The sequence below is a fragment of the Orbicella franksi genome, chromosome 3 (genome assembly GCF_964199315.1).
Source record: "Orbicella franksi chromosome 3, jaOrbFran1.1, whole genome shotgun sequence".
NCBI lineage: Eukaryota > Metazoa > Cnidaria > Anthozoa > Scleractinia > Merulinidae > Orbicella > Orbicella franksi.
Window position 1 is genome coordinate 3,854,239 of NC_138147.1, and position 27,262 is coordinate 3,881,500.

The window sequence follows — 27,262 nt, forward strand, 5'->3', positions numbered from 1 at the left end:
GTCGGATTTTGTCTTACTTTATTTACAACTGAATTTTAAATGCATGGTGGGCATTAACAAGTATGTTTGAGGATCTCAACATTACAGGTAAGACTTTGTAGAAAATTATGCACACACATCAAGATAATCATGTTTAATGGGCATACATGTTGAAAAATTACCAGGTGAGCATTGTATGTTATTCAGTAATTAGGATACCCCCTCCCCTATCCAGTAGTACATTAGTGGGGTCAGATTCTTCTGCAATTTTCCTACAAAGTCTTTCCGTTTAGAAAGGTTGGCCAGAAAGCAGCTTCAAAACTGAACCAAAGACGTGTTAAGATTGAATTTGATTAATTGACTGGCTGGGTAAAGAAAAATTTCAATCTGTACTTTTCTTTAGCATTTAACTAGTGAACAGTGCTCAAATACCATGCATACCTATGTCTTTATGAGGGGACAGAATTGGAATCATTGCATGGTTGTTGTCTGGTGGAGTTGACACATCATCACTGACCAATGATAAACAGAAAAACATATTTATTTTATATCAGGGCTGTGCTTTAGAAGCATGCAGGAGCCACAGGCAACTAGCTTTTGCCTTTGGGCAGCTGAAAAAAACTTACATTTTTTAGACCACAGCCTTGATTATGCAGCAGATTTTGAAATGCATAAGGAATGCAAAGCACACATTTCTTATCAAAGTAAATTCTTATACCAAAGATGACTGTCATAATTTAGTTTTTGAGAAGGTGCCAAAGAACAACTGTAACATTACAAATTTTTATCAGTGATTCAACCACACACATGTAACATCATTTGTGTAAAAAGGAAACAAAATCCTTCCAATAATTAATACTTAAAAGCTTGTTTTATCAAACTTGCTGGTCAGCTGTTTATTTTGTTCAACATGTCATAACAAGTAGGTACAATAATACCAAATGAACGCAAGACTTAATCTTTGATAAGAAATGACTAAACATATTCACAAAACTTTTCACTTCATAAAGAACATGTAACAATGCTAAGCTTTATATCTGTCATCATAAAAAATGCTGTCAGATTGTGTCATTCAAAAATGCCTAGTTCCTGGGTGGGGGGGGGGGGGGTACACCCTTATGAAGGCTATAAAGGTATGTGCAGCCCCAAAGGGTATGAGTTTTCAGCCATTTTGGTCATAAATAGAGTGAGCATTTTGGGAAGCAGGCTGCACACCCCCATCAAATTTTTCTGGGAGTACCCCCCTCCCCAGGGTCTACAACCGTGGACATATTGTCTTGAAAATTTCCCCTGCGTTCCCGTTCAATGTTGGAAATACCAATACAATCGATGGACACAAATTTCTACCTCAACTTTGAACTGGGGTGAAGGGGGAATTTTTTCCAACATTTGAGAGCAAGGTTGTAGTTCTGTGATATCCATAGATGCTATGAGCATTTGGAGTGATCCCTCTGCCTCACATTAGGTGAACACAAGGAGAAAACAACTTTGTAATTATTGCAAAGTTTTGGCATGACAAGCAATGAATATTTTTAGTTAAAGACAACATTTAATTCAAGGGGGTACTCTGCTGTGGTCAGTGAACACAGCTACCTCTTACTACTTCTGGCTTCTGGCTACTGGGGTGATAATCTACAGGAGGAACTGGTCCTTGCCCAAATAATTATAATAGCAAACCAAATCATTACATAAGTTGATAACCATACTGAATTCAGTTAAAATGCTGACATCTTAAGGGACAGTTATGCCTACTTTAAGTTCTAATGATTGCCACATAAATACATGTACACTCTTGAACAATACTCAAAATTAACTCTGTTCTTCTACTGCTTGTTCTGGAATCGACGTGGATGATTTTGGTACCTCAGCCTGTTTGGTTTGCTCTAAGATTTCCTCTGCTTGTTCAAGAAGTTCATGGGTTCGATTCTGAAGTTAAAGAAAGTTGAATTGATGAAAAAACATCACAGAGATTTGATAATCCAATTGCTGCATCAGCACTAGTAGAGCTCTGATAACAGTACATTTCTCTCACCTGAATGAGGGTTTTGTGTTCCATGATCATGTGACATGCCTTCAATATGAATTGGGAATATTCCTCTTTCTCTTCCTCTCGTTCATCTACACTTTGTTCCACCCTGATGTACAGATAATCAACTGACAGTTAGTATGGAGTCCTTTTTGAACATTTGCATTTTTTAATTTAGACCAAGTCAGAAGTGGCCTACAGTGCTGCTGGTGTTTTGCCACTCAGGTACAATGTAGTTTTATGATAAGCAACCATTGTATTGCTAATCCCTAACATATATGTAGCAAGTGTTGCCATTGTGATACAGATGAAGGTAAAATCTGCAGGCCAAGGGGCCCATACAGCTGGAGCTTATCCCAGTTTAGGAGTATTTCTATTCCATGCCCCCCCCCCCCCCCCCCCCGGATGAGATACTGGTCCATCTCAACAACACAACTAAAGGATCCAGGCTAGCACTCAAACTCAGACCGCTAGATTTTGAGTCTAATATGCCACATTTGCCACAGTATTTCACCTGCCAGAAAACATTAAATTTTGTCAATGAAGTCTATAGGTACCTCAGTTTAACTTCCTTGAGTTTTCTTTCCTTTTCTTCTACTGCTACTTCATATTCAAGTACTTTTGCTCTCATCTGCTGGACACCTTCATCCAAACTCTGTGCTGTGCCTGTAGTTTTCTGATACTCTTTTGACATAATCTAAATAATAAGCCAAAGAGTATTTCAACACATTTATTTCTCCCGATAAAATGAAACAAAGATATTTATCAAGGAGCAAACCAGCAGCGGAACGACAAGAAAGTCACCGAACAAAAGGTTTGATAACAGCAGTGCAATGGCTGTGCATGTGCATTATAAAATAATCTTTTTACATTTCTTAGCCATCCTCCGCAACCAACAAATGAAATGACTGACATCTCTGCATTTTGAAGACCATGAACCAAGATGGCTAAATTTTTGTAGTTCCTTTTGAAAATTAATACTGTCATTAGTTTTTTTAGCCTGGGCAAGTTTTGAGACAGTTAAGACTTACAAACCAAATCATCATAATTGCAAAAATTGAGGACCTGTACAATATAAATTGATTTTTTGATAGGCATTGTCCTCGGTGTCATTGTTACTCAGGTTCCCTAATAAGTAACACAAACCAGATACTTGCAAAACAATCTTCTGATGTTCCCCAAGTGGAGTTACGCTCATCCTGTGAGCTGTTAATCTGAGACTGAGAAATGTTTCAGTTGTCATGAACATTCCTGATTGCAAAAATTGGTTTGACTCATTAATTAACTAAAATGTAACAGTTAGATACCTCTTTTTTCCAGTTCAAATCCTTGTCCAACACTTGTAGTTTCATTTCCAAGGCAGTTGCTTCTTCTTGTTTGTCTGACACCATCTCACTTATCTGCAAAATATACTCTGATTACTTTGCAAACTCTCATGTATACCTTTTGATTGGCAGCTGGTGAGAATCATTTTGCCTCTGAACTTTAAAAAATAGGCAAGTGACTTCTGATTGCCTTTCAAAATTTCTTTTGAGCATTTTGATGTCAGTAATTGCTAGTTTTCCCCTGAAAGTGATTTTAAGTAGTCCAAATTGAAAAACTATGCTTCTGGCAATGATTATTGGTATTACACCATCATGTATGTATCTTAATTTACCTGATCAAATGCTTCTTCTTCAGTGATGACTTGAGACTGAGTGGTGCGACTTTTCTCACTAATGTGTTGTTTAAGACGGAGCAAAGCAGGCTGTTGGGAAAAGCACTTAAAATCAGTTTTGTAGGTCTTTTTTTATAACAGACCCCTTGGCTTCCCTCTGGAAAAGTACCTTGATGGTTCCCTTGAAGTCCATGTGAGCTCTCTGGTCAGGTCTCTGAGAGTGTGGATTGAAGTGCATTTCAAAGTCAATTCCATTTGCATTTTCTGCCGATGGTGGAATGAGCTTCAACTTCCTTGCCATCTCATTATACTCGCGGATCTGCTTCTCAGTCTGGAGAGGGAAGCACAGTCTGGTAAACACGTTTGTTTTCAACTTCCCATTGCCTGAGGCAGGGTGGCTATTTAATAATGATGGGTGAAAATTTCAGGTATCCATGACCAGGTAACGTTGAAACTTGGTCAATATTTAATATTTGTTTTTGAGTTTACATTCACCACTGGTCTTTTTGAGCACTTTTTTACCAGTTGTACACCAAACTTTCTATCCTCAGGAACAGCACTGTGAAAGGGTAGAATGATAGTAGTAGTGAGCAGAATGAGAAATAAAGTGTGTTTTTTAGGGTGGCTATTTGTAGCGCATTTTAAATGATGTAAAGTTGACACGAACTTTTACATCCCTGTTACACAAAGTCAGACAACTATGTAGTCAAATCTCATTCAAGTTTTGAACTGAGTTGTGATTTCAATATTAAATAAAAGAAATTGTTTTCAGAATGGAATTTATTGAAATGAACAAATGCCAATTTTATTTTATGAATCACTTAGTCAGAATACTTTTGCTTCTCTAAACTAACCTCTTCGTGTTTTTTGGCATACTGCATCTCTTTTTCCCAGATCTGTTGATCAAAATAATCTCTTCCCTTTTCCAGTTGTTCTATGGCCTTCTGTAGTTCTCTTTTCTCATGCTTCATTCTTTCAACATCTGCAGCACTGAGTTCTTGGTTGTTTAAAGTTTGCTGTAAACAAACAATCGACCAAATCAATAAGCTTTAACTGTAAGTGTAAGTGCCTATTGCTTCTACCAGCAGAGTTTTCGCCAAAAAGGAATCTTTGACTCCAACTTTTGGGCTAATCCCCAGTTTCCACAGGGTAATTAAAAATGACTAGAAGTATTTCAACCTACTCCCCCTGCACTATCTGGATGGGATGTTAACTTATCCCTTGCAGGGTTAATTGTCAGTACCAATCAGAGTTCCCACTAGTCTTCATAGTAAAGGGTCCTTGGGGCCCCCAGTTCCACAGAGATGGGGATTCTTTTTCTTTTCAGGGGTCCTTTGCCTATTACTGAAATTTTTGGAACTTTATTCCTGCGTCCCAAGGACGTACTTTCCCAAAAAACTGTGCATCCTTTTCATTTTTTGTGCATACATGTATGAGACGCACACCTGTGCGTTAACGGGAACTCTGTACCAAGTCCATAACCTAGAGATCTGGTGCTGTCACTGTCATGCAATGCTACATGTATGCTCTGACAGAGAGATGGCTGGACTGATAGAGAGAGGCACTGTGGGAGTAATGTGTCCTGCCTAGAAATACAATACATTGACCACAGCCAGGGTTGGAACTTAGACTGCTCACATTTACCACACCAACCACTGAGCCACTGCAACTACCTCAAATGTTTTCAATTGATAGTCTAACATTATTCACCTGAAGCATAGCATTTTCTTGTGTGACGGCTTCCTGTTCCACTTCTGTAAAATATGTCAATAAAAGGATAATATCAGTAAAAGGTCAAAAGAAAGAGAAGACTCACATTAACCTTATTTTACTGAAGAATTTCTTGATTGAATATCACAGTTTTGTACATATCAAAGTACTTTTAACATGTAGGTCCTTGAGAAAAGAGTAAAATAATGTAATAAACAGTTAGTGGAACCAGACCATTTTTAGCCAAATCTTTTTACTCAACCCAAAACAATTGCACTGTACTGCCAGCATGCACGCCATCATGGCACATTCAGCTACTCAGCAAGTTAGAGACAAAGACTGAGGGCTCATTCCAGTCTCAGTTCAAGTGGTATTTGCCATAAACTGGTATTTGATTACAACTGCAATAAACATTAGAGAAACTGACTGTACTCTTATTTTTAGGTAAAACTAAATATCTCTTACTCAGTCCTTGCAATTCCTCCAGGAGCTGATCATTTTTTTCTTGTAATTGCTTTCCATGTTTGCCCAAGTCTCCTAAGTAATTTTGAAACTTTTCTCTGCAAAGCAATAATGTTGATTTACACTGTACATTAAACACTTAATGGCTCAGGCCCCAAGGGAAACAGTGAGTTTTGTTTCCCAAGGCCCTCAGTGTTCCCCAAGGCAAAGCTGAGGGGATACAAAACTCACTGTGAGGCCAATCATTAAGTGCTTTATTATATCTCTCAACTCAAAAAAAAGAGAAGAAAATTATTTACTTGACGTTGACTAGCACACAAATGTCCTGTGGTTTCAAGGTGCACGACGCAATAAAGTGCGAGTCGAAAGTTCACGAACTGTTGTTTCCCTAGGGAGTTCGTGAGTTTTGTTCACCCCTAGGGAGTCAGCGAGTTTTGACCCTTGACAAGTGGCACATTCTCCTCCAGTTGGAAAAGGTATTTGAGTTGGGAGTTATAACAAGTATTTATAGTTTTTGTTAATCACCACAACAGCAAGATTGGAACAGCATAACAAAAGCTATCACTGTGACAGTAACTCAGGTACTGTTCAGGTTTCTTCCTTTTTTGTAGCCTGCAATCATAGCCAGTTCATCCCTATAACTTTAATTGGTTCAAGCTAGGAACAGGAGTGAGCCAGACTTGCTAGTCTTACTATAATTAAATTGCTTTAACAGTAGACTGTTCAATTTTCCAGTACTGAAAGGACACTATTTTTTTTCTCCAGCTTCTCAGTGGTTCGGTATCCTTAAAGTCCTTGAATTTGATTGGCTAATCATCAATTGTGCATGCTCCAGCGGTCCTGATTTTCCCATCCAGACCCTGAGTACTGACTGCTCGAAAAAATTCCAACTTTGAAAGGTGATCTTTGAATGGTACTTTTACAGTTTATCGATTTCAACCCTAATTTGATGTCTTTTGTTGGTCTAAAGCAGTGAATATTAAAAAGCCCATTTTCAATATTTCGGGAATGTGTGTCACTTTGATTTACAATGTAAGCTCATTACTCAGCTTGAGTTGCACTGTACAGTACTTAGTATTTCAGGCGTTCACTTAGCTGGAGAGTAACAATTGAGTAGCACTGGGTGGAAAAAGACTATCCCCTTCCGACCAAATGCCTCGAAGAGGATAATAAATTGCTGGTTAAAGTACATGTCACGTTAATTTTCTAAACTGACCTGTCAGAAGCTAATGTTGTCTTTCTTTCTGCCAATGTCTGGAGACGTGACTACCAATTTGAAAGGAACAATAAACAAATAAAAGTACTGATCAAAGAACTGATCAGAAATTTTATGAGCTATGTGTAAAACATATGCCACATTTTTTGTCAGAAATGGGGTCATGTGTACTAAAGGCATCTGTGGTCGAGTGTCAATCAATACCCTCCATCGATACCCTTGATTGGCACTCCATGGACAGTTCGGTTGACATATGATTGGTACTCCATCGACATCTTGGTGGACAGTCAACTAATTTTTGATCAATTGATGTATATGAGTAGGTCAACACTCGGCCGACTATCGACTGACTGTAACTGATCAAGTGTCGATTGAGTGTTGACTGTGTATGGAGTACCGATCAAGATGTCAATTGAGGGTATCAATCAACACTCAACTGTGGTTCAAGCCTTTAGTACACGTGATCCTTTAGCTGTGACTGCGAAATACGTGTACATAGCCATGTTGCATAAAGTTTTTACTATATTTGTATCAGTTGCTATACATACATGTAGATAATGTTGCAAAACATGTTATGTATAAATGAAAGTGAATTGCTGAACAAAGTTGTCTTGAGTCTGAAAGAGCTGTAATGAGTACTATTCAGTGGCATGTTACAGTCCTGTGCTTGTTACAACAATATAATTTGTTGTCTGTATGATTGTTATCAGCCACATGAATGACAACACTAAAAATAGATTATTAGTCACATAATCTGATAAGCAATATTCTCTGACTTCTTTTTACTTACAGAGTCATTTTTCAACGTGTTTAATTCTTCTTCAAGAGAGACACTTTCCTTCATCAGTTCTTCCATTCCTATACATGTTCAATATTTCTGTGAGATTTGTTATCATAAGACTTTGTAACTGAAAAGTGTCAAATGTGTAATGATATTAACGAATTGAAGTCAGTTGCATTATGAGGTAGAAAAGGTTACCTTCAAGCAGAGCAGCATTTCTTGATCCTGAGAAGAGATATTGCAGTGTGAGAACTACCTGTGTAGCCCTACTAAACATGATTCTTGTTTTACTTTAGTCATGTATTGAATCAAAAGTGCTATACACAAATGAAGATATTCATTAACCAATCAGATTGGAGAATGCTGCCAACCAAAGGGAATATCTAGGTATGAGACTTTTGTAACAGCAGGGGTTTCAGTAACATTTTCAGCAGGAGGAAAAACTGTTTGAACTGAACTTCTTTTAAATTATAGGAAGTACATTTTTCCTTTACATATAGATGGTTAAACCAGGTAGGCAAAATCATCCTCAAGGCTTTCACCTGGATCTGGACAGAGGTCTCTTCTACAGACCTCCTTATGCTCAAACTATGATACTAAATAAATAAAGTACAACTCGGAGGTGTAGGGTTGAAATCAACTTTGAACAGTCTTAATTAGTTAATACTTGAGTATTAAATAAGTGTACTTTACATTTTACATACTTTATGTTTGTGTATTTAGTGTCAACAAACTTACGGATATTGTCAATGAACTCAGCATCAAATTCTCCCAGTTCATCAAGTTCTGTGCCCATCATGAATGCTGCATAGCTTTTCTCTAGATACCTAAAAAAGTACTGAAATCATACAAGAAGATATGAGTTCATTTGATATATGATTGTATTTCATAAACCAGATACCAGTATATAAGATGTTGATGGCCTTTAAGTTATCACAATATAATTACTAATAATTACCTTGTCTTCAGGTTGTGGGCCTTCTTCTTGGTAATCACTAGCTTCATAGTTGTCCTCAGGGAACAGAACATGGCCTTCAATATCTTGACCAACACTTATAGCATGCTGTTAGTATCAGTCAAGAGAACACAATATTAGAATCCTACAAACTTGTATGATTTCATTGACAGGCCTCAACAACAACACTAAACAATTTAAGCCACAAAATGCCTACTTGACTCAGTTATACCAAGAGAAAAAAAAAGGTTGCTAAATTGAGGTTTTGCAACTAGATGCTCAGCAACTTCAATCCAGATTAAATTTAGCGCACAAGTTGAGGTTTAAGAAAAAAACAAAATCCACATGTGGCACAAGTTTGTATACTGTCAGTGATAGTCCAGGGTAGATCTATCTGAAGTTACTATTGTTGGTGACTGACATTTTGACAACTTAATGTCATCCTCAGAGTCCATTGACTGCTCAGGTTGTCAAAACGTCAGTCACCAACAACAGCTCTTTTCAGAACTACCCTCACCCCGGCGTCGACAAAACCTGGATCGGATCACAGATCGGATCATGGATCGGATCACACAAAAAAAAAAAGAAAACAAAAAAATCAAATCGTCTATAAGATGATAATCAATAAAAAATAAAAGTGGAAAACTAAAATATGTTAAATGAAAATAAGAATCCCGAATTTGACGCAATGACCTGTTAATTACAGAGAATGACAACAGGTCATTTAAAAAGCCACATAAGCGCCTAATTTACAACGAGTTTAAACTGTAATGAACAGGCAGATGTAGTTATATTTGAACGATAGTTGGCTCGAAGCTTGCTTGAATCTTTCTTTTGAAATTGTTGTTAGTATCAGTAGCTAATTCTCGGCTACTTTTTCGTGTCAGATGTGAACGTTAAGTTAGCGTTACAGTTAATGAGAAAGCTTACGTACGAAAGCTCAAGGACATGACTTGCTTTAAAGGAGCTACGTCACGATTTGCGCATCTTGAAAAAACTAGCCTAGTTTTTCAAGTTCGTCATTTGCAGTCCTCGTTAATCTTTGCCCTCCTTAACGATCCTCTTTCCGTTTTGATTTGTTCTTGCCTCTTAAGTGCTTTCTATCCTAGAACACGATCATTTTAAGGTTTTATTCCATATAAAGGCAACTCTTTACGACCCTAAAAATGACTCTAAAAGTCGTGACGTAACTCCTAAAATGTTGTTTATTCTCGGGTTGCGTTATCGTTCACACTATCGATGTTATTCCTATAATTTTTTGTAAAACAGCTATATTCGTGGCTAGTCTGACGCGGCGTTTCATTTCGGCCAAGAGACTCTTCAGAGACCTTTAGAATTCCTTGAAATACAAATGGTCTTGTAAAAGTATAGACTTGTCTCAGAAACGGAAATGGGTTGAAATCATCAGGTGTTTAATTTTTTTGGTGTTTTTAGTTTTTGTGTTTCGATTCATACGTTCGTCCTATTATTACCACGCTTACTCGTTTTATGACAGTTTACCTTTGATGCAAGCGAATATACGAAATATCATTTATCTGAACTGCGGAGAAAGATATGAAGACATGATTGATCATCGCAGTCAAAACTCAACAGCCTGAAAAGAATTCATGTGACCAGCTCCCAGTTGGCTTGATATTATAAAAGAATAAAGGAATATCACACCTGAATTAAATAAAACGTTCTGCTCACAGTAGTTACTCTAGTGTAATTTGCTCAACAAAATTTTGAATTTTTTTCCTTGATCCGATCCGTGATCCGATCCGTGATCCGATCCGTGATCTGATCTGTGATCCATCCGTGATCCAATCCATGATGCGATCTGTGATGTGATCCGTGATCCGGTCCATGATCCGGTCCGTGATCCAATCCGTGATCCGGTCCGGTCCGATCCGGTTTTGTCGACGCCGCCCTCACCCAGACGATCACACTATATGAACTACTTCTGGGTTCAAACCATTTACAATACTATAGCATGGCACTTCATTTACTTAGGTCTGTAGTTCTGCCAGGGCAGGATATACGTACATACCCTAATAAGCTCAATAAGCCAGCAAAGTGCTCCCAGTACCATAGGCCAGGCATGAGGACTACCAACAGAGTACAAATTACTCTTTGAAATAGTAAATGGGTAGCTGTGGACATGCAAAGAGGTAGATAAATAACTAAAAAAATGAATTATCTGGTTATAACAGAGTGCAATGAAGAAAAATCACTATCAAGTGATAGGGTGATACTGCAAAATCTTATTTATTTAGAAACTAATATATCCCACCAGTTCTTTGTTCAAATCTGGAACCAAATTTGCTTAATAGCATTTATAATGAAATATCAGTTCATCTTATAATACCCTCACTGGGGATGGGGAGTTACTAGAGAATCTGTGTAATTCATCTAATTTGTTGCCTACAAACCCCAACATCTTGAAGATCCTTGGGATTTCCTCTGTTGGTTTTGATTCCAGTGCTGTTGTTTTCTGGGTGTCTGCCTTTATATACTTGTACAGAAACTAATGAACAGAAAGAAAAACAGAACATGTACATGTCAGTGGAGTGTGATAAGCTTAGGCCTAACAAGTTCGAAGAAATATTTTGCTAACCCTAACCCTAACCATGAAATCCTGCGTTCTCAGTGCTCACTTAAGCTTATATGAAAAAAGTAAGTTTTTCAAGTCGCCCAAAGTCAAAAGTTAGTTGCCTGTGGCACTCAGGCACTTCTAGAGCACACTCCTGGAGTTCAAATGGATTCTCAAAGTATCTGTGAAAGTAAGAATATTAATGCTGAGATTATATATTAAGGCCTTACATGTCCCATGGCACACTAAGAAAAGATGATGATGATACATACATATCAAGTCAATGTACGGTACCCATCAGCCATGATGTATATTAAAGAAAACATCCTCGGGGATCATCTCATTGAATTTCAGATTGTTTCACATCAAGGGCTTTTGCACACTTCCTTTGTTGTGGAGTTCAAACATTACATCAAACTAACTTGACACATAATTATACCTGGAAAATGTTGCAGAACTCTTTCATTGACGGAGCACTCAGAATTCTCATGGAGATTTGATGTGGATAATTGAACTCTGTTAGAAACTAAGAGAAGGAAATGTGTTTCATTAAATGCATGACTGTATTGATGAATTTATAAACTGTGTACTTGAAATGACTGGTAATGTAAATGATTACCCAGTTTTTGAGCACTGACTGTAACAGTTAAATAAGCAAAATAAAAGTATACCTATGAACCCAAGAGACTGAATGTACTCAACTGTTTCCATATCATTACACAATACAATGCTTGTTGTTATCAAATGCAATTTATATAATAAGTCAAATTATCCTTGCATTTTGATTGGTTCTTACTCATGATCTATTGGAGGATAGACAGATAGATGACATTGCTAACATTCTTTTTCGCTTCTCTATTATATAAATCAAGCAGATTCTATACATGTGGCCACTGTTCAGTACTAGATCACAGATTTCACAATGTGGTAAAAACATCACTGCCACTTTTTTGTTCTTACAACATTTTGACATCATCTGTGAACAGACACACCGCAACATTGAATCTTTTTTTAAAACAGTGCAATGCCGCCTTGTAACCAAGCCAATAATGCAAATGCTTGGTCAATTATTTTCAAATTTAAAATATTATTGCATGCATACCTCCATGAGATATCTGATCATCTTCTGTTGGTATCCTGTGGTATAAATGCAAAGTATTTGATTTGATTTTAGACATGCCAATCTTAAGCACGGTAGTTTTCAGTCTGCAGTCCTCTAAGTAGATATCAAAGTGTGAAAATTTCAATGCCTAAAATGTACCTTTGCTTACTGTAAGGCTAAAAATTAATGTGTAGCTAACCAGAAAGACTTCAGAAACAATGAGAATTGTGTGGAACCCTTTTGCGATCTGCAGGGGTTAATGTCTTCTTTATACATGTAGTGGAACATACCTCTGTCAGACAGTGGTCGTGGATCTTTCATTTGCACACAGTTTTCCCTTCCATACTGACTAGATGGCCTCCTAATAGATTTAAGAACCAGTTACAATAGTTTTACAAGCTAAACCTGCTTGAATTTGTACCCTGATTTTCCTCACCGATCGAGACGTAGATATTTGAAAACATTTAGGCGTCGGTTTTGGTTAACCATGCTTATAATCAGAGCGCTACGAGGTTGTAGTTTATACTAGAACAACTACGGTGTGTACAGGAAATTGTGCGTTCAACTAAGATTCAAATCTATTGAGCTTAATTTTCAAAGCAACGCTATATTCTAGTATACAGTTTTTCAGCTGAAAAACTCAAAGCATCGCTTTTAATTTGCTTAATATCGCAAAACCAATTGTTAACATTGCGGAAAGGATTAACATGACATGAATTTTGCTTACCTCCCTGTTGCAGATCTTGCATTTGCAAGCGACGGTCTTCCTGATGTCGAAGGTCTACCAATGGATGTCCTGTTTCCAATCGAAGGCCTTGGTCCAAGAGAAGTTTTCTTCTCCCGAGTAACTTGTCTACTATGATTTCCTATGTTCAAGGTTCCGAGAGTTGTTCGCCTCATTTTGGCGAGGAAATATAACAACTTCGATAACAAAACTATGACCGACAAAACTGCTTTACACAACAACAAAGAACGTTTCACTTTGAAAACCGCGCTCATAACCTCAGCTCCAGTTCCCACGCGTGTAAGTACAGCATCAAACATGTCATGTAAACTTCCTGAATTATATCTGCAATACTACGAACGGAATGGGTTGATCATATATCAGGATCACATGTAAAAGATAACCGATAATTTTCCATTCTATAGAAAGGGGGCATCTACAATTGGTAGTTTTGAATTTCAGCTGAAGAGAAAGACATGCAGTGTTCGAGTATTCTCATATATTTGGAGGCTTCAAAAGCCGCCGCCAAAACAGGAAACCGCAGACTGTGGACTGCAGACTGCAGACAGGGGGTAAAATTGCTATAGCCGTACTCAGGAATGTTGACCCTCAGTCGTTTTTGTACAGACCTCGCCAAGCTCGGTCCGTATTGCTACGACCTCCAGCCAATATTCCGGCTACTGTCAGGTCAAAAAAAAATCAGGAGGAACACCTCGATCCCCTCCCCGATTTTTTCGCGGGGAGGGTGCGGATGTACACAGTTAGGAAAAGTCGACATGTAGCCCAGGGCGTGTAGTTACCAGATTCAAATTACATGTATAAGGACATATGTTAAAGAGAGGTTATTTTGGCAGATGGGACCCGCTTAAGTGTCCGTTGCCGTTGTGGAGATTTGCATGAACTGATGATGATAATAATGATGACTGGCCCGTGCGCCGGGACCTAAATAAGACAAAGAAAGTGGACATAGTAGAGTTGGGCAGTATAGAGGTGGCCGTTAGTGGAGGTTCGAAGGTAACTTGACGGATGACGATGTATTCACTAATGCACTAATGATCAACGTTTTGTCCCTCGGCATTATTTTTTCCCTTTGATTTACCAGTAGTTTCCTTCTCAAATCCCTCTTATTCAAATATAATTTCTATGAGTTCTTAACTAGCTTATTTTTCACTGGATTCATACATGTGCCGGGTCGTATAGTAAACGGTAAGACGATGTTCGTTAAAAAAGTAGTTTTTATTTACAGCGGTGCATAGCGCTATTGGCGTAGAAAAATAAAAATCGTTAATAATTTAAATAAAATTTTAAGACGTAAAATATGTCCAACGTGTACAGAAAGTCAGCTACATACATAAGTTACCTAACATAAAATTTTAGTCATTTACACTACACGAAAACTACACCATTAAAACTATTTGGAAGCAAAACTTATCTAGAGAGAACGAAGCTGCGATATGGTACTTCATTGTTTTTATAACGTTATTTGACCGTCACTGAAGACGTTTTATATTAATTGTGTAGCATAACAGAAATAAAATCAATCTGTGGAGAAAAATGAATGAAATCCTGGCTTCATTCTCAGATGAGTGAGTGGATTAATGAGTTAACTATTCAGGGAGATAGTTCCTTCTGAAAACACTATTCTTTGTATTGCCGTGCGGGAATGCGAGGAAAGAACTCCTACAGTGATACAAACGTCTGTAAATGTTAGCACTTTTCAATACATCGCCTAAAATTGCTTTGGTTAGCTTTCGCCCATTCCCTTTCAATTGTGGCAACAAAACTAATTTTTGAATGTTTTTTCAAATAACGATATCAATTTTGTTCAGACGAATTTCTAAGTCCATGATGTAGACAATGGTCTCCGCAAAGAACGTCCTGAAAGAGACGATGTTTACAGCTTCACCTATTTACATATATGAAATATAAAATGTCCTCGAATGATGATGGAATGTTAGAGTTTAAAGACTGCACATCAGTCAAAGTTACTGCATTGCATTATCAACTTGCGTCTCATTGAAAAATAATGCCTTTAGAGCTTCATCATTAAAACATTTACCACTGGTCTGTCCTGTAATTTCCGTCTCTAAAACAGTGTGTAGAACAACAACTGAGCATATTTTCCTGTAACGTAGAGAGATTTAGAGACAACGTGATCTTTTTGGGGCTCTGTACGTAATATCTCAGCGTGTTTGATTCTTGGTTGAGTAGAGGTGGAATAAAAGTTATGATCCACTTCAGAACAACCCATTTTCAGCTAGGTTACAAAATAATGCACTCTCTTCCTGTGTAATTTGCCAAAGAGCATACCCTTATGTGAATGCCTTTCACCTCGCTGAAAAGACGTAGAGAGCCTGCAACACTGTAAAACCGGGTGAACAAATTTTACTCCATACCAATCTAAAGTCTAGATAGTTAAAGTTACATGTAAATTGCATTTAAAAGAATCCAAACTATTTTTGGACGTAAGGAACTGCTGCACTACCCCAGCCATGACCTAATGGCATTTACAAGAATCTAAATCTTACAATTTCAGAGGGAAACAGGCCTACAGATCTCAGCAGGTTAGCCTTCCTCCAGAACTGATTGTCAGGCCTTTTGCGAGTGTACCAAAGCCTGGCTATACCTCTGAACCTGTTATCAGAAAGTCTCCAATTTTAAATAACGTTGCAACTGAGAAGCTACCACAGCATAGCTGCCTTAATTCTTTTATAATCGTTATCCACAGCCGTCATGGTTTCCATTGCTGCAGCCAAAGCTTCTCCTATCCTGGTACAGTTCGAATCGATGTTAATCACCGCAGCTCTGGCTCTTCTTTGAGTCATTCCACGGGAAACCGCACGTTCAAATGCTGTCGGTTTAAGTTCGTTTATTTTGTCTTCATTTTCTCGAAGTTTGTTTAGAGCACCGGGAGACTGGATAAGAACCTTCTTGGATGCAGCACCAACCTAACATGGGAAAAGGAAGTTTGTAAATGAAAGTGAAAGGGGAGTGGGAGGGGTTAAGAGGGGTTTTCATATAAAAGTGACAAAAGTAGAACGTGTGTTGGAAAATCAGAACCTCCTGTTCCCGTACCTTTTTCTTCCTGTTGCTGTACCTTCCTTACTATTTCCCACCTCTTGATGGTTTTCCGCTTCCAAAATATCACGAGACATCGTAATTTTTCTCTTTTCCCAGTTCTCCACCTCTTTAGGAATATCTCTTCTTTTCAGAGACTTCTCAACCCTTTTATCCCAGGTTTTTCCCCCTGCTTCCTCCACTAGAAGTATTGGGTCCAAAATGAAAACTTAAATGACCTCTCTTACCTCTGTGTGGAATGACTTCAGTACTCTCTGCACAGGGCCAGGCACACGATCTTTACACTCCTCCTTGACAATCAGCTTTATGTACCCACCATCCTCATGCGCCTGAAAGGAGGAAAAGCAGATTTAAGAGTGGCATGCGCCAGCTGTTAGAGCTGATCAGGCTGGTGGTAGAAAAGCACATCATTCTTTTTTTCTTGGAGGGAATTATTACTGACGGAAATAACCCTCTCCTTCAAAAAAATGGGTACCCTGTACATGTGGTTGCTGTTAATTCCAAATGAGCCTGGTTATACTGTGCAGTAACACCTGTAAAATCACTATTACATCCACTAAATAATTCTCTGGTATCTAATATAAAATAGATAAGGCTGGATACTGACTGGTATTAAAATTCTTCTACCCCTCAACTACTGAAGTATGCAATGAAATACTGATTAACAAGTTTCCCAGATAGAAAGAGTTTGCCACACTCTTAGTAAGCCAGTTCTGTGCACATTTATTAGTATTATTTTTGCTGCAGGAGCATTTAATCATTCTGAAACAATGCAGTCAATGATAACCTCTAATGCATCTTCATCGTCATCTGTCCTTATAAGCTGCTTTAGGCCATCAATACATTCTTCAAGACTGGCCTTAGCACTGCTCGTCACACCTGCTACACTGCAAGATCTCTTGAAATTGCTCATGGCATCCTTAAGCTCTGTACTTGTGTTCTGCACTGTTTCGATGGGTGTATTGCATTCAGCAAAGAACACATCAAACTGCAAGGAAGAAATCAAATAGTTTCACAGTCAACAAAGCTCCACTTCACCTTGGTAATCAACTTGAATTTACATATCAGCAAATGATAAGAAGGTAAGTAAACCATATTTAAACATGTTTCCCCATCAACTACTGTAAACTGCCGCTTTAAGCCCTGGACTTAAACAACTTCATAAGGGTTTTTACATGGGCTTGTAAAGAGAGGGGCTCGTATCCGAGGGGGATTATAACTGAAATAAATAAAAAACGTTTTGAAACAAGCCATAGCTGCATATGTCGATCAAAATAGTTTATCACTTACTTGTAATTATGCTTTAAAACATCACAATAAAATGAATTAAAAACAAGGGAAGCTAGAGGGGAGCTTATATTGGGGAGGGGGTGGGTGGGTGGGGCGCTTACAACCAGATGTATTTTTTGATTTCCAGGTTGATGGGCCTATAACAAGAGGGGCTTATAAGCAGGCGGGGGGCATTTATCAAACAGCAGGTTACGGTATGCAATAAAAAGAAAGCTGACTTCCATAATGGGTGTGTGGCTTTAATAAGTAGACAGCCTCTCACTTTGGAAATGTAACATGTAATTATTTCCAGTGCAAGAGACTTACATCAAAACTGCCCAAAGCTTAAATGTAACTCTATTGCATCCACAATTTATTAGCCATATGGCTAACTTAATTTGTTCATCCTCTAATATGTTTCTCACTACAAAACCCTCCTCTGTTCAAAATCTCTTCCTGTGGATAGGGAAGAAATTTCTACTTTGGAGAAGGGTAGGGAGCTGAGGGTGAGGTTTCAACTCTGTTGAAAAAGGAAGAGAAGGGGAAAAAAATCTCAGATGGCTCAAATCCAAACTTGAGTACATACAGTACATAACTGTACAAAGTACAATCAATGTCTATCCTGCAAATTTTCATACATCTCTGTCTTTCACAATGTTGCCACTAACTTCTAAATCATCCATTATGATGTCACAACTTATTACAAGTAGTAAATTTAATTACCTCAGGGACTTTAGTAACAATAAGTGGTATGAACTCCTTTTTTTCTGTAATTTCCAAAGGACTTATGGTGACATAGTTTTTCTCCTCCATCTCTTCCTCATTCTTAGTAAACCTCCCTCCTTTTGCAGCAAACCTCTTTTTCTTCATCTTCTGTTGTAATAGGTGTCGTACCAGAGATTGAATTGCAGCATGTACACTGTTATCACTCTCTTTGGCTGACACTGTAACACTGAAACAAAACACACACCAGTTTAAATACGAGTCACTAGTCTTGACCACAGTACTTGTCTTTGACATTTTCAAACAAAATTATGCAAAACAAGCAAATAAAACAAGAGCTATAATAATAATAATAATAATAATAATAATAATAATAATAATAATAAAAAGCTATAATTTTACACTTAGTTTTCCATAATAACAGGAGGGAGAGTAAATCTATGCAATAATCGACATCTTTAGTATTTATTACTAATTAAAATTAATAGAATATGGTGTTCCATGTTCCTCTCCTTGGGGGTACTCCCTTATATGGGCTACATAGCTATGTAGCTGGTTAATTCGCCCAGTGCCTGGCCCTTAATGAAACCCTTGGGATAGTAGTTGGACTGATTACCAACCTTCCAACAAAGCCATGTTGCAAAGCCACGCCCTCCAGTGCTCGCACTGACTCTAAATTGATCAGTTCTTCGTCCTCATTGTTCTCCTCTCCACTATTTTGATATTTAAGCTGCAAAATTGAGGAAATTTATAACATAGCCAAACCTTCTCTGAGTGTTGAGGAGTGGCCCAGAATCATTCTTTAATGTAATGGAATAATAACTTGCCTAGAATTTTCAAAGGAATTCCCAAAACAAATGTAAGTACCCGATTCTCAGTCACACAACCCATGAGGGGTGGAGATCTGTTATTTTTCTAGGGATGTCAGGTCAAAAGTAGCGTATGGGACTTGACAGCATGGAAATCTACTTTAGTGAACATTGCATAACTATAAAAACATTTGGTCATGTAATTGATTGGTTCAATTTTGACCTAACAGTGGTAGCAAAATGTTACAGGTGCATATATGTGCCTGCAGCCAGTTGGAAAAAAACTAGGTAACACAAAAACATGCATAAGAAATGCTAAAAGATTACAGTCATGAGCATTGTTTTTAACCAAAATATAAACCAGTTTCTTTATATACCTTATCCAATTTGTTACCCAAAAGCAAAATGGGTATCTGTTTAGAATCTTTAGTATCCTCCTGTAAATTTCCAGAATTAGCAGTGAACACCGCATTGTTGACAATGTCTTGCTTCCAAGTTCCCGCCATAGTTACAGAGTCAATATCATCCACATCAACAACAACTGCAAGAGATGTACACCAAATACATATAAATATGTGTGCAGAGGAACCCAGTAAATACAGACATCAACTTAAGGGAACCTCAAAAGTGTTGAACTTGGTATTATTGGGATGTTGCTATTAAATGACCACAATAGTAAGACTAAAACAGATTAAGGACTATTTAACACAGTTTAAAAGCAATTGGATTATGTTTAATGCCTTAACTTTAACTAACAAAAATAAGGGGAAAAATATGTCTGAACTGTATGTCAGGACAAACAAAACTGTCCATAATAAGCAGGTGTCCATATTTAATGGGTGTCCCTTGAGTGGGATTCAATTGTATTGACTGGGTTTATATCTCGGCAAATTAGACTCAAGGGAGAGGGAGGAGGAACAGGGATAATTGTGGGTGAAGTGTCTTGTTAATTTGAATAGGAAGGGCCCATATTATTACTAATTTGCTAATTTGAATAGGAATACCTGGCCCATATTATTACTAATAAATTACCAAAAAAAGGAAGTCTTCTTGTCATTTTCATATTGGGCTTAATATATTAAATCATATAGTGATAACGTGTGTCCTCTTGAAACATTTTAACTGAAAGCCCTTTTAAATAATATTATTAATATTATTAAAAGACATTTTCCCCTACCCTTTTATCTCTCTCAACTTGTGAAATCTCAGTACCCTTTTATATACCTGAAACTCAAAAAAGGTTCCTCTATTGGGCAGAGCCTCCTTGTATAGGCCATTATAGGGAGTAACCGCCCCTGTCCACTCCCAGGGCCTTGACATCAACATACACTACTACCAATTTGAAAGTTAATTCTTACCAATAGCAGCATCCACATCTTTGTAATAACTTCTTCTCAAGTCCATTTCCTCTCGACCTGGAAGATCCCATAATGCCACAGACACAATAGTCTCGTAAGGGATGTTGACATGCTTCACAACATTCCCAATACTCACAGAAGCACTGGGCTGATAACTGTAGTCAAACTGATTCTTGGTGTAGCGTAAAAATATGCTGGATTTTCCCACTTCAGGGTCACCTTAAAGTAAGTCAAAAATTAAAAATTATTTCAGACAGGGAGGAAAATGAATGGAAGAGGCAAAATTGTTGACTGATCAGCTTATTTAAGAACTGACATCAACAGCTATGAAGGAGGTAGTCATTTTGAGAAAAATTGTTTTAAATGTGAAGCTGAAAAGCTTCCAACACGTATCAATTCTCAAATACAATAGGTATGCCCCTACACTATAGCTTCCTTAGCAGGTCTTAGTATATAGCTTGATGTGAAACAAGTCTTGCATTCTATGTGCATCTCAAAAGAGAAATTGGAAAATTATGGGGGTGGTCTACCATGTGTTAGATAAAAGGGGGTCACAATTTTATGCCTTCAATGAGCAGATCTTTACAAGACAATTTTTGTGGCAAAAATGCATAGAAATCTCTCAAATATTCACAAAGTTATGACATTGTGTGCCAAATGGCACACTTAGGGAGTAAAGGGTTAAACCAATCCTAAACTGTCAAATTTATCAGGGTTAACCACAGGGTTTGCATGTATGCTATATTAATAATACTGTAGTATATGGATTATGGATCACATCTCAGTCTAGGGCATGCTCTCTCCTGCATTGCATTGCATGTCCTGCATGCTGCGTATGACAGGTAATTTGTTTACAGGTATATACTGGAACACTACCTCCCTCCCCCATCCCTCTGGCTGCTCCCAATTTGTCAGGCAGAACAAAGCCAATGCCAGATAATTGCACAGCTAGCCCTTGCCATTTGGAATTTTTATTTCCCAATGTGCAGTATCAGAAATTATCCATACTCTGCCCACAGAAGTGATTAGAATTTCCTGGGGGGGTGGGGGGTTCTCTACGACCAAAAAATTTAAAGAAATGTATCAAGTTTAATTGGAATTTTCAGAGGGGTAGGGGGTCTTGCAAAAAATCCCTTCCGTGGGGGAGGTATGGATATTTTCTAGAACTAAACAATGTTACCTCAGAGCCTTGATTTCTTATTCATTTGCCAGAATAAGAAAGTCCTACACTAGCTGAAAATATTTTTGTCCCGAGGTCTTAAAGTTACTATTTGCTAGACCTAATTACAAACTAGCCAAACAGATTGCCACAGTTAAGAAACAATATTGCAGTCTATGCTTATTTACATTTAGATAATTCACAAATTACTGTTTTTGCATCTCATTCTGCAATATTATCTCTAAGACTATTATGATTGACAAGTCTGAAACCAGGATTAGAAATCTTAATTATTATGAAATATAAGACCAATCTTTAGTTCACTGCCAAAACCATGGACGCGAGAAAATAAAAACAAATCCTATGAAACCAGGCACTTGTCTGAATGCTACAAGGACAGAAGAAGAAGCCTATGCTAGTTGTCACACAGTGTGATACGTATGGATTGTGAGCAATGGAGAGTTCGAATTCTCTCGTTGTGATCCCAAGGAAGTTAACAGTTTTCCCACCCGTGGGCTTGTTCTGTTTAAACTGGTGGTAGAAGACGCGACCAGTACAGCTAAATTTAATTTTAAGAAAACGTATTTTAATTTTTTCCGGGAAAGGATCTGTATAAGTTTGGGAAATCATTAAAACGCAGTTAAGCTTAAAATGTTTGACTACTCAATCTCATATCATAAAACAAATAAGTATTATTAAGACTTCTAAATATGTAAAATTGTTAGCCATTAAAACTGAGACTTTCAGCTTTCCATTAGCGTACCTAACCTCTGCTTTTCGAACTAAGGCTTTGGTTCTTTACGGTATTCAGAGAGACAATTAAATCGAACTTGAATGCAACTTTGAACAAATAGCTTTGTATCGTTGGTAAATAGTCGTTCGCTCATTCGAAAAATTGCCGACTTAAATTTGTATTTTCCTTAAGAAGAAAGCAGCGAACTTTAAAAACCAACGTCAAAGAATAAACTTGCTGTTGACTTAAAAAAATAACATTATGAAACTCTAGTAACAGAATTTCTCCGGCTCATAATTTATTGAACAGCGCGCAGCGGCCATGTCCGGTGGTGAATCGAACTTGAGAAACTTACCAACAAGAACGACCTTAAACGTTGGTATTTCATGTTGAACGACTTCCCCTGTAATAAAATAATAACATTCAATAAGGTTACTGCCTCACTGAGCAAAACGAGACCAAGAAAGAAGCTCACCTCTGCTGCAACTACCAGCTGAACCCATGTTCCATCCGCTACATATCGCTAACTTCGCGAATACACGCGCGGGCGCGCTATATAATATCACCATGGCAACCAGTGATTTGTTAAAGTTTTCAAACGTGAATGACGTAGTTACCGTAAGTACACAGGAAAAAGGAAAAAGGAAAAAGTTGATCGATTGGCTTTTCACAATCACCAAGGCCCCTAAGCGAGAAGGGCTTACTCCTTTTGAGGATAAGTTTAACAGTGTAGTTGATCATTTATACTAGCCTCTTCTAGGCGTTCATCTTAGTTAGTTGGGGCGCAGCGCGAAAAACGGCGTGCGAAAAATTAAAAAGCGCACCTTCTTTCGCTCTGCGCCTCAACTAACTGAACGCCTGGAAGAGGCTACATTTATACGGGTTCTGCGTCAAAATTCTGTTCCTGTTTGCTTTTTATTTTTTTGGGGGGTCGCACGAAAAAAAAAAGATATGATTCAAATAAATACCGTGAGAAAAACTGAGTAACTTTGGTGCCTCAATTTTCGCTCCTCCTTTCTATTTCATAAATACAAAACTTTCAAAGGAGCCAAATACGTCACCAAAGCAGGTAATATATTTTAATAAAATTTCTACAAATAGCTATCATTATAATTATCAGACTATAACGAGGTAAGCTATGAAGAATGGTGACCAGTTTAGTCCGGAGAGAGAAAATGAGTACAATAAATCATTGCACTTTGTAACTACTGTACTCGACTGCTTGTTCTTAGAACTCGTTTCGCTGATCTTTTCCTAGTGCTAGGAAAATTCATCTCATTATCTTCAGATTCAAAAGAGTGTACATACGTAGCCTTTTTCAGTTCAATTAGCACAGGAAACTCATTTTTCCTGCATCAAATCCTCGACTTCATTATGAGGCCGCACGGTGGGCAAAAAAGCCTGGAACGAGCGTGAGCATGGCGGCGTTAAAGGTTGCTTGCGTTTTGGAGGGAAAGGAACACTGTATCCTATGTTCACCCTATTAAAATTCTTCTATTTCTTCTTTTTTTTTTCGGGGAAATTCACCCTTCTCTTGATCATTTTCGTCAACCAAAATTCGCATTCACTTCATAAGGCATTGAATTCCTACAATGAGGTATTGTTGATCATCTTGGATATCGATTGTGCAAAGGACACTTCTGAGGATTGCACGTGCCCCGAATCGACGAGCGAAATGAGACAAAACCAAAAAACAGAAAAACATGGCTGCAAGAAAACAGGTGGGTGAGGTAAGATCTTCCTGCCTAATCTGGTGTTCAATTTTCGCGCGAATAAAATAGAAAACTGGGTTCTTCTGACACCGTTAGTAATTGCGTGGGTGAAAAATATTACGAATAACATTGTGCTCTTCCAAGAAGCTGCTGACGTTGGAAAGAAACTTAACAAATCGTGCTGGAGGAAAACCATGTCATATGCTTTGAAATGTACCATTATCACTTGGTAATGTATCATTTTTGCAAAATGCCAAAATGCCATGGCATGGCACTGCTATGGGTACTAAAGATGGCTCCATCGTTAGCTTCCATGCGAAAATTTCCGCCGACCTTTCACAATTAACCGGTGTTGAATTGTATTGTCGCATTGTATTCCCTTTCACTTTTTTATAAATTGACGTCCCTCGGGAGAGGGAGAAGAGAAAGCCCGTTCGCTGCAGTTAGTTACACAAGCAATCACTAAAATACCGTTCCGCAAGGCAATTACAAATGATTTTTTTCTCAGTACTGACTCGTTGAGTTGTAAACATATCCAATCAAGCTTCGGACATCTTCATTCTTCATACAAATGGCTGAGATAAATTTTACTGACAAGAGGACTCCCCAAAACAGTTTCAACTAAAAGTAAGCCCAGGGATTATTGCCATCTCATGAAACCAGCACTTTTCTTGAGAGGACTGAAGAGAATAAACAGAACAAGAACGACAAACCAATATTTCCCCACACTTTATTTAAGTGACTGCAAAGCTACATTTTTTTTTGTGCAATAAATTGCTTTTCCACGCTGTGCCCACTATTAACTACGACAGCTCTCATCTTTAAAATTTCTTTCCCATAATGGTATTTTCTACTTCATTGTGTGGAGCTGCGTGCTGTCACTGAAAATAGAAAAAAAAGGTTGTAAGATAGTTTGTATTAAAACGGTTGTATCTATCGTTTCCCTACTCTGATCTTGCTTTTCAATTTTCCTGAGGACCAACAACGCTATGTTATAGCAACACCTTCTCTTTTGACTCCGTTACTTTGAAAGTTAAGACACCAACAGATGACGCAAAACGTCCGTGGAAAAAGAAAATAATTTTAAAACAATTATCGGACGAGCTTGAGCATAATGTCGTGATTTAACAGTGGCAAATAATTAATCTGCAAGACACTGACAAATTTGAGTTTGCGATAAGCGATTTCAATAATTGTTTTATCGTTCGATCACCAAGTTTATTTTCATATTTAAAAAACTCTTGACCAGCTCAGGAACGTGGTTACAATTACGCATGAGCAGAACATTATTTACCGCAAAACTCATTTAGACAATACTATGCGTGAGCAGACCATTATTTGTGGGTAGTTATTTGCAGGTCATGTGGTGGGCTTTCGGCCAATGAAAAGGAAGAAAAAGCGCAACTAATGATAATGTACTTATTTTTTTGTCAAAATGGTTGACTTTAACCGAATTGAAATAACAGCCGTTTGTTGAATTAAAGACTTGTTCACCAGTCGGTAAGTTTTCTTAGTCAAAACCTCTCTCGCGGATGATGCCTTGTGTATATGGATGATACTTGCAAAACTCGAGAAAGTACGCCAATAGAGCACCCGTAAAAATGAAATTGATGAACTAAATATTAAACCCAACATGACTGACGCAATCAGTTACTTCGACTTCTAATACAAACGTAACGAGACAAATAATCAATTCAGTCTGACATACTTAGCAACAAATGAACAATTTATCTCAAAAAAAAAGTAGAACGCTACTACTTAGCAATCGGTTTTCCTTTCAAAGTTCCTCTGAAACACATAATACAAGAGAAGATTTATTCCAGGTACTTATAAATATAAATGATGTTATTGAGATGTATGTATGTGTAATCAAATGGTGACGAGTGAAATTAGGAAATTATTTCTAATTTCACGAGAAAACCGTTTGATTACCTTTTAATATCGTGGGTGACAAATTACGCTCACAGCCGTAACCTTTTTTACTGGTTTATTCTTTCGAAAACCGAGAACATTAAGAAGAATATAGCAGAATATAGTTTTAGTTTCAAGCATACATTATTGCCTAAGTTCGTAATTTTCCGAGTTTCTTCTCAAAAAATACCTTTCGAATCCTTCGTGCTTGTTCATAATGTTTCAAAATTAAGGCAACTGTCAAATCTTTCTTCAATGATTGGCTCTAATTCGTCATGAACTGATGAATGAAATGACAACGGCGCCCGTTGAAATGAGCTGAAACTAAAATTTTGCACGAGGCCATATAAAGTTTTGACAATTTGTTTTGAAATGAAATTATCACTAAAAATTTACTTTATGGTCTAAGAAATCTTGCCTAAATGGAAGTCAAGAGAAAATACACAAAGTTAAAAACCTTCAGAGCTGGCAAGGAGTATGGTTGTGGAAAAATTATACATTACGGCCTTGTTGTGCACGAAGCGTTAGCCTGCCCGGCATGTCCTTGGTTTACCACCACATTACAGTTGTGGAAATTGTAGACGTAGCCACTGCTCACCGCTGCAGTGGACTGGATCAGCGGCTGAAAGGGAACTCGACTGGTTGTCCGGTTAAAGTGGATTTCTTTGCCATCAATGATGTTAGACAGTTGTCGCTGCTCGTCTTCGTTCCCGGAGTCGTAGGCTTCAACTTCTTTGTTCTTGTCGATGTAAATTCAATTGAATTGTTTCCAGCACGAGAAGCCATCCAGGATACACAACAAACAGCGTCCTCACAAGACTTCATTACTTGTCGTACCACACTTCATTATTTGAATTGGTGATGAAAGCGTTAGTCTTGAACGCATGGTCAAGGTTGAACATAACTCTCCAGTACAGTTCCTTTGGATTCACCTTTGCTGCCTCTGTTCGCGGTTTGTGGAAAAACAACAACAATACCATGGTTCAAGCAACAAATAAAAGCGATTAGACTGTAACTAACTTAGCATAGTTGTAAAGTATGATCAGCAGTGTTGCTGAACTATGTGGAATGAAACTTGTAAACGACTACTAGCAAGGTTGAGAGAACTGACTGGAATTTTCTTCAAATATGAATTAATGCTCTCTTTCTGTCAAAGTAATTGCAAGCGAGGAGAGAGTTTTCCCCTTTCATCGTTTGGGAGAAAATGTAAATGGTCGTGCTTGAGAAGGAACGGCGATAAAGCGGATAAAACTTTAGTAACTCGGTATTTTATGATCAACTTTACTTATCATGATTCAGTCTTCGGTGTCACCTAACAATAAATGT

General features: G+C 37.8%; 2 protein-coding genes across 2 annotated transcripts; both read right to left on the reverse strand.

The window, feature by feature from the left end:
• Positions 1–6: 6 nt before the first annotated feature.
• LOC145480732 (kinetochore protein NDC80 homolog) lies at positions 7–13,462 on the reverse strand. Its single transcript, XM_081459050.1, has 20 exons — positions 13,188–13,462; positions 12,751–12,821; positions 12,461–12,495; positions 11,798–11,884; positions 11,198–11,292; positions 10,816–10,918; positions 8,790–8,894; positions 8,570–8,669; positions 8,030–8,056; positions 7,841–7,908; positions 7,051–7,100; positions 5,838–5,932; positions 5,373–5,416; positions 4,517–4,678; positions 3,832–3,993; positions 3,663–3,752; positions 3,313–3,405; positions 2,563–2,702; positions 2,012–2,114; positions 7–1,905 (listed from the first exon to the last, which is right to left on the reverse strand). Exons 1-20 carry the CDS (start codon positions 13,457–13,459, stop codon positions 1,789–1,791), a joined length of 2,019 nt encoding a protein of 672 aa, XP_081315176.1. The 5' UTR covers positions 13,460–13,462; the 3' UTR covers positions 7–1,788.
• Positions 13,463–13,560: 98 nt separating this feature from the next.
• On the reverse strand, positions 13,561–22,848 carry LOC145480737 (uncharacterized). Its single transcript, XM_081459055.1, has 9 exons — positions 22,789–22,848; positions 22,669–22,716; positions 20,422–20,640; positions 19,441–19,604; positions 18,875–18,984; positions 18,255–18,483; positions 17,050–17,250; positions 16,490–16,591; positions 13,561–16,132 (listed from the first exon to the last, which is right to left on the reverse strand). The coding sequence occupies exons 1-9, from the start codon at positions 22,814–22,816 to the stop codon at positions 15,866–15,868; spliced, it is 1,368 nt and encodes a 455-aa protein (XP_081315181.1). The 5' UTR covers positions 22,817–22,848; the 3' UTR covers positions 13,561–15,865.
• Positions 22,849–27,262: the final 4,414 nt, after the last annotated feature.